The sequence below is a fragment of the Pecten maximus genome, unplaced genomic scaffold (genome assembly GCF_902652985.1).
Source record: "Pecten maximus unplaced genomic scaffold, xPecMax1.1, whole genome shotgun sequence".
Lineage (NCBI taxonomy): Eukaryota > Metazoa > Mollusca > Bivalvia > Pectinida > Pectinidae > Pecten > Pecten maximus.
The window spans coordinates 1-8,982 of record NW_022981289.1 but is presented as its reverse complement, the minus strand read 5'-3'; the positions used below and the strand labels follow the sequence as shown (position 1 = coordinate 8,982).

General features: G+C 35.4%; 1 protein-coding gene across 1 annotated transcript; it reads right to left on the bottom strand.

The window, feature by feature from the left end:
- Positions 1–864: 864 nt before the first annotated feature.
- Positions 865–8,227, bottom strand: LOC117319987 (leucine-rich repeat-containing protein 20-like). The gene is made up of 4 exons (XM_033874687.1): positions 8,092–8,227; positions 3,608–3,751; positions 1,944–2,111; positions 865–1,610 (listed from the first exon to the last, which is right to left on the bottom strand). Exons 1-4 carry the CDS (start codon positions 8,153–8,155, stop codon positions 1,465–1,467), a joined length of 522 nt encoding a protein of 173 aa, XP_033730578.1. The 5' UTR covers positions 8,156–8,227; the 3' UTR covers positions 865–1,464.
- Positions 8,228–8,982: the final 755 nt, after the last annotated feature.

Below are 8,982 nucleotides of genomic sequence, written 5' to 3'. Positions count from 1 at the left end.
GTAACAAGATTGCAAAATATAATTGTTTGATTAAAAATAAATTAAACCATTTGATCATTCTTAACTTACGAATACTGCTCATTGGTATTCTTCCTTATTCATAATAAATCATACAAACAGGTTACTCCAATACGATTAGAGGTTTACACGACAGGAAACTTTTGACAGGCTGTCATGTAACCCACGAATGTAATCAGTTGGAATAAGACCTCATGTACGTATAAAATGTAACAATGAGGTGTTTTTCTTAACCCCTAATATTTATTTACCAAATCTAAAGTGTAATTTATCTATATCTGGTGCTTTATGCTCTATCGTCGGACACCCAAGTTTGCTTGCACTACACTACACAGTGTAGTGTAGCGCAAGTAACTGTGGGTATTCGACGATGAGGAAGTGACTGTGTACACGTCCTACTGTATTTGGTTGACCCTAGGATTCTGTCACTAGTTGATGTCTAATGATTATTCCGCTGGAATTGTGTCAGCTTTCTCGACAAAAAACACGGCGAAATTTGCAATAAAATAATAATAATAAATAAATAAAAAACAAAACAACAACATTAAAACGGACTCTAATGATTGAATGTATTAAATGGGAGGGTTGTCATATAAACATGGACTAAGAAGTGTTTCAAAAACTGTCGAAGCCGGGAAGCCTTGGTTCACAGCTACCCATAACCAGTGAACTTAACGTGAGAACTGAACTTAATACTTAATATCAGTTTAGAATTTTCTCATCTTCGCTAGCCAAAGCTTCTGATGGCCTTCGTGGAGTGTAACGTAATCAGAAACCTTGGCTAGCGAAGATGGTGTTTTCTTTGGTTTTTATCACCCAGTTCAAAGAAACACAGACACTGCCTTGGTGAAGGAATAGCCATTTTATTATCAATTTTATAATCGTGACCACCCTAAAAGTGACCATAATAATAGGTATCTGACCATGCTGTAAAAGGCAATGGAAAATATGCTTCAAAATATAATTAGCATTAAAATCTGTGGCTACAAACAATACACACCGGATATCACATCACATCATATCAACAGCAATACTTGTTTATAATTCATAAATAGGTATAAAGAGTAAATTATATGATAAGGACATGTATATTATTCATCAATTAACAATCATCATCGGTATGTATATACTGGCACTAAAGCATTAACATATAAAATGACCAATCGTCAAAGCTTAATGTTACAACAAATTATGTTATTCAATACAAAATTAGAAGTACTATATGTTTATATTTAATACTGATATTTTTTTCAGTGTATTTATAGAATCTTGAGATGTAACATTAGATTTTTGTGCTAATATCTATAGATAATGGAAGACTCAATGTAGATTACTAAAACGTAAAAAATATACAGTACCTAAAACATATTTAACCATTGAAATGTGTATACGGATATTTTGTACTATACGTGTTCTGTATTAAATGTTCTATAAATAAGACTATCGTCAGGTATCCCCCTCTCCCAACCTGTCCAGCAGTACTTTGATTTTTAACTCTTGCAGACGACATGCCACTTCCGGTGTTAACGGGTTGCCGCGCAAATCGAATTCTTGGAGAGAAGGCATTTGTAGCAACCTTTCAACATCAATGTCTGAAACGAAAAAAGTTGTTACTGAAGATTTGTTACTTGATTAAGGTCTTAAATGGAAACTTTTATTTAATTTGAGTGCCGCTGAAAATATTCAAGTAATGTATATATAAAGGAATTCCCCTGGTCATATTTTCCATATTATGTATTTGCTTACTTCATGTACTTGAAATGATGTAAAAATTATTGTCGTTGACTTACATTATATAATAAAAAACATGTCATTTTGATATAACATAATCACAAGTACAAAGTGTAATAATAAAAAAAAAATATGTGTGATTTTGATTGGGTTTGTTTAATAGGTTAGACTCGAGAGCACTTATCTTGTCTTACCGGCGATGTGATTGTGGTCGATTTTCAGTCGTTTTAAGTTAGAATATTGGTACACAATGTCTGGTAGACAGGTGAATTGGTTCCTAGAAATGTCCAATGTTTGTAGGAAAGTCAGCTCACTCATTTCCTCCGGGAACTCGGACAGATTATTATCACTCAGATCCAGCTCTGAAGGAAACAATTTAGGACAATCGGGATAGTTACATCATACATGAGAAGTATGGAACGCCCAATTAACATACATTCAATTAATTGAACCTATTTTCAAATAATTGAAGATAAGTTCAATTCAATTAAAGACAGATTCGATTCAATTGTACCTATCTTTAAATAATTAAAGATAGGTACAAATAATTGGACCTATCTCTAATTGAATTTAACATATCTTCAATTGAATTGAACCTATCTTCAATTGAATTGAACCTATCTTCAATTAATTGAATACATGTATATATTAATTTCGCGTTCGATAGAGAAGTCATGGTAAAGTGAGAAACCTAGAACCAGACAGGCAGTTCAAACAAATACATAACTGCTGTAAACAAAACAAACACTTTAATTAAAATTTTACATCCGATACATCTTTGAAGCGTAGTGCAATCAACCGCGGTATCCAAAATCCAACAAAACGTAAAACTTCAGATTAGTTTTATAGAAACATGCGTTCATAAAAACCGCTTTCTTCAATGTAAATGCATTTTTAAATGAAAAGGCATACTTCACGTAAAAACTGGACCCCGGATGTTCTGGAGGATTACATACATTTGTCTCACTACGTAGTTATGACAAGTCAAAGTAATGTTACGCTCTGAAAAGTGACATTCATCGAAACAATGCCATGGGTTGTTAACGCAATTGTTGTTGGTAACAAGCTGTTGAACTTTGTATCAAATGGAAATCAATGATCTGAATATGTCCCAATGATGACGCGCGCAAACTAGGTTTTACCCTGCACCTCTTGAACCAAGACAATGATAAGATTTTATATTTTCTCATAAACATATACAGTGTAGAGAATACAGACACTGCAAGTTTATCCATCAGCAGTCGAAGTCGCGACATTGAGAACAAGCCCTCGTCAAGAATATTTAACATACTGTACGGCATTACACTAGTAGTTTTTGGTTTTGTATTGTTTAAGTCCTATCAACAACTATCGTCATTCAAGGTAATAACGGAAATGGACGGAATCGATTTGTCACGGTATTTACCGCGTTCTGTGATTTAAACTTCTAAAACACCTGGCTTTTCTCTCTAGTCTAAACATCAGGACATCACTTTATAACGTTAACACTGCAGCGTTCTTAGGTGAAAGGTCAAATAATGGGTCCGACAAGCTGCCACTGGAACAGGAAACGGTATGGGAGATAGAGCTTAATCAGGGAACTCTTTTTTTCTGTTTGGACAGGGGGGTTTTAATCCTTGAGAGATGGGAATTCAATTTTGCATAGACCTAGGGTATATGTCCATCATCAACTGTGGGCAGAGGGGAGGGGTCCAATATGGGAAATTTTGTTAGGGGCCTAAAGGATAAAATAATATGGTCCGGAGCATTAAAGGCAAGGAACCAATTAGGAATAGAGGTAAACCTTTAAAATCCTTCTTCTATTTGGATAAAGATAAATTTTATCATATTATATTCATTTATTTTGTATAGACATCACCTTGAATTGTTTTGAATGTTGTGGGAAATCGTGGTGGAACTCTCTTTAATTGATTCTTTGAAAATGAACATGATTGTACAGGTGTGTGCTTCAGGAAGATGTACACGGCATCAGGAACTTTCATTAAACCACAACTCGTCAAATCTATAATAGAAACAAAAATCGCTATACATTTCACATCATGCTACATATTTAATAGATACATGGGGGCATAGATATCCTACAATAAGACCACACATACACACATATATATATTTACATCACTCCCTTCTTCAGCTTAGTAAACTCTGACTGCTAATAAATTAGCAGATACACAGTGAAAAAACAACAAATGACTGAAGCGTACAGTTCCTAGAGAACATTTGACCATGTCACTACTAACTCTGTGTTGATACACGCTGTGCTTGACAACAATAGTTAATCTGAGACAGATATTGTGGATTGTGAATATATCAATTGGGGCCTTAACGGTCACCTGAGTTTTGATGTATTTTAGCATATTTGGCCCCTGTGACCTTGAATGTAAGTCAAGGTCATCCATTTATACAAACTTGGTAGTCCTTCATCCCAGCATGCTTAAGACTTAATATTTGGTCTCTGGGCCTTTAAGTTATCAAGAAATCCTTTAAAAATTTTAGTATATTGACCCCTGTGACCTTGAATGAAAATCAAGGTCATCCATTTGAACAAAGTTGGTAGCACTAAGTACTTCATCCCAGCATGCTAAAGATTTAATATTCAGTCTATGGGCCTTTTGGTTATAAAGAAGAAGGCATTTAAACATTTTAGTATATTTAACCCCTGTGACCTTGAATGAATTGAAGGTAAAGGTCATCCATTTAAACAAACTTGGTAGCCCTTAATCCCAGCATGCTACAGACCTAATATTGGGTCTCTTGGCCTCTTGGTTATCAAGAAGAAGTCGTTTAAAGATTTAACATATTTGACCACTGTGACCTTAAATGATGGTCAAGGTCATCCATTTGAACAAACTTGGTAGCCTTTCATCCCAGCATGCTACAGGCCCAATATCACGTCCCTGGGCCTTTTGGTTATTGAAAGGAAGTTGTTTAAAAACCAAATATAAGGTCTCTAGACCTATCAGTTTTGAAAATAAGTCATGGAAATATTTTAGCCCATTTGACTGCTCTCACCTTGAAAGGTCAAGGTCATTCATTTGAACAAACTTGGTAGCTCTTAACCCCAGCATGCTACATACCCAATATCAACTCTCTGAGACTCTTTGCTATTGAGAAGAAGTCTTTTAAAGATTTCAGCATATTTGATCCCTGTGACCTCGAATGAAGGTCAAGGTGAATCATTTGAACAAACTTTGTAGATCTTCACCCCAGCATGCTATACAGACCCAATATCAACTCCCTGGGACTCTTTTCTATTGAGAAGTTGTTTAACGATTTCAGCCTATATGATCCCTCTGACCTTGAATGAAGGTCAAGGTCTTTCATTTGAACAGCCTTGGTAGCACTTCTCCCCAGCATGCTACAGACCTAATGTTAACTCCCTTGGACTCTTGATTATTGAGAAGAAGTCTTTTAAAGATTTCAGCCTATTTGATCCCTTTAACCTTGAATGAAGGTCAAGGTCATTCATTTTAGCAAATTTGGTAGTCCTTCGCCCCAGCATGCTACAGACCCAATATCAACTCCCTTGGTCTTTTAAAGATATCAGCCTATTTGATCGCTGTGACCTTGAATGAAGGTCAAGGCCATTCATTTGAACAAACTTGGTAGCATTACACCCCAGCATGCTACAGGCTCAGTATTAGGTCTCTGTGTCTCTTGGTTATTGAGAAGAAGTTGTTTAAATGGAAAAGTTGACACCGGCCGGACGGATGGACGACAGATGCCGTGCCATGGCTTAAGCTCACTTGCCCTTCGGCAGGTGAGCTAAGAATAAGCATATTTGACCCCTGTGTCCTTGAATTAAATTTAAGGTCATCCATTTGAACAAACTTGGTAGCCCTTAATCCTAGCATGCTACAGACCTAATATTGGGTCTCTGGGCCTTTTGGTTAACAAGAAAAAGTCGTTTAAAGAATTTAATATATTTGACCCCTGTGACCTTGAATGAAAGTCAAGATCATCCATTTGAACAAACTTGGTAGCCCTTCATCCAAGCATACTACAGACCCAATATAAGATCTTTTGGCCTGTTGGTAATTGAGAAGAAGTTGAAAATGTAAATTGTTTATGACTGATGATGCAAGACGCCATCTCAGGTGACCTAAAAATGGTGAGTTGTTTCTTTTAATTTTATTTACAATACTGGTGTCTTTATGTAGATCTACTGGAACTATATTATCATGGCTCCAGGCTGCTGTAGCTTACCGACTTCGCAACACACACGAATTTTATTTTCTTCGAAATGTACTTAAACAATTTGTTTGATGTAAGTATAAAGATTATATCTCATTTTGACTGCGTATAGGCTATGCCCGCAGTTGGCAACAAACATCAAAGGAAATGTCTGTTGCCAACTGCGGGCAGTATACAGTATATGCAGTCAAATTGAGGTACAATCCTATATACATAAATGTATTACATATGGTATCATCATACTAGAACACGTACAGAACATCTACTACCATGCAGGTAATCAAACACAGGCTTTCCTATTAAATGAGAAGATTTTAGTCATATTACAGATGGCCAACAGAAATTAAACCTTTATCGATATCATATTCAAGATGGCTGTCATGTATGAAAGGCCGTTCATGTCAAAAACGAGATACATTTAACGCGTTAAGCTTTAACGCGTAAAACACATTTAACGCGTTAAACATAACATTTAACACGTTAAAACTAGTTTTAACGCGTTAAGCTTTAACGCGTTAAGTCTTAACGCGTAAAGCTTTAACGCGTTAAAGCTTAACGCGTTAAATGTAAACATTTAACGCGTTAAATGTAGTTCTCATTTAACGCGTTAAAGACAGTTTTATCACGTTCATAATCATTTTTACGCGTTAAATCTTAACGCGTTAAACTTTATCAGATTAACCAATCACTTGCACCCTTGCATCAGCATTCGGATGAAAGTTCTTCAGGGAAACAGTTTAATGACAGAATATTACAGTACGCGTTGACAGAATATCAACACGTCAAAAAGAATGTTGATATCTCTGAAAACCGATTTAAACAGAGACCGTATCAAAATAATCAATTTGTGCAATGGATCAACAATTTCTTTTTCCTCTTTCACTGTGCTTCATTCTTTTGGTCACTTTTGTATTCATGAAGGTCTGTAAGATACATTGTTGTACATTACTGTAACTGGTACATTCTGATGACGTCACATTGTTTACTGACGTTCCGAGTTGTGTATGCACTCACCGACACGAAGGTGGCATTTTGTTCTGGGATATGGTAGTTTTGTCATCTTTGAACATTGATGAGATAATACAGAACATCTCACAATATACCATGTTATAAATGCAGTTTACAGAAAACGAGATGTAGAGACTGTATTTATCACTCCAACATCCATCAGCCTACTACAAGTATTTGTCGATAGTTCGTCTATCTGGTCGGCTGCCATGGCAACATTGATGACAGTAAATATTCCTACAACTGGCAAATATAAACACACGATTAGAATTTAAATATAAAAGTAAACAGTAGTAAATTATTTAAAAGATAACAACAATAATTACGATAGCAATAGCTGACGGTAGAGTCAATTCTCTCCAGAAAACTGGCTCTGGCAGCCATACTGTTAGTCCTTTAAATACATAGTAGATAGAGGGAATTCGATTGGTCTGTTATTTTAGTCATTTTAACGCGTTAAAACAAAAGCTACGACTTTTAACGCGTTAAACGAATGAAGCTGTTTATCACGTTAAATGCTAGCTAAGTAACAAATTTAACGCGTTAAAATTCCATGAAAACATTTAACGCGTTAAAGCTTTACGCGTTAAGTCTTAACGCGTTAAATGTTATGTTTAACGCGTTAAATGTGTTTAACGCGTTAAAGAAGCTTAACGCATTAAATGTATCTCGTTTTTGACATGAACGGCCTTTCATAGTCATGGCACAACCACAATAACATTACTTGAAGGTCCATACAGATAGTTCATTGCAAATGGAATCTTCACATATTCAAAATCAACATGGATCACATGGATTTGGCACAAATTATCAATCATGGGCATTGCATAGAGACATATTTTTATGTGGCTATTCTTGCTTATTCTATCCTTTAAGAATTATACATAATTTTATCAAATATATATGTATCAATACATATTTTATCAGTGTACATGTACCAATATGTTCATCTGGTCCACATGCATCTATGATATAATACCTATAGGCTATAGCAGGTATCTGGATCCAGAAATATAACCTATATAAATTTCTATACATACATGTAACATGGACAGTGAGTTCGGAATTGCCTTGGGCGTCCCTGGAACATGGAAGTGAGGGAAATATATAGTCTTTCTCCCAAATAAATAATATGCTTACCAATTATATTGCTTTCTTTTGCTTCTTGTAGACGGTTTGCAACCAAAGCAGCCTCTGCAGCCATGATTACAGGATGTTGAATGAACTTGTATTACTACACGTGATCTTTGTTTACAAATATCTTTTGACTCTTCGGCGTCGAAGTTAGAGAAGTGATATAGCATCACAATCAAACATACGCTTTAGAAAAAGCGCCAACTTATTTGCTACCGCTGTAAACATTTCTGCGACGCCGGAGAGTAGCAACAAAATAGTTTCAATATGGCGGTATGAAAGGAAAAACTCTATGTGTGACATTATTTTTTTTACTTATTCGCGAGAATTAGGTAAGTGAACGCTATATATGCTCATGCAATCAGTAGATTAAACGTTTATTCATAGGTGTGATAGATTGCATGATGTTCAGGATGTATTTCTAAATGTAGAACTAACATTTAGTCTTGAACAGCAAGTCTGAACACGGTTGATTGTTTTGGACACAAACTCAGGACTGCAGGACTTTGCCGAACTCCCTATTCTGTTGTTGATGAAGTAATTTTATAATGTAATTGGCAAGATAAACATGGAATCGATTATTTGTTTTTGGGTATGGGCCTTTTGTATTGTATAATGCATGTCAACAACTTGGGAACATCTTCACAAAAAGTATGCACTGAATTCCACTTGATCAGGCGAAATTACATCCCTTATATATGGACATCTGAAACTCTCCCAGGTCAGACATATTTGTGCATATGTAAGTCATGTAGTTCCTTTACTTTAATATCCACATAAAAGACATAATGAAACTTTCAAATTTACTGAGCAAGATTGTATAATGATAATCATATGCATGCTAGAAAAATATAAATAACTACAAATGTAAATTTAAGTAGAGGAATAATCATATCC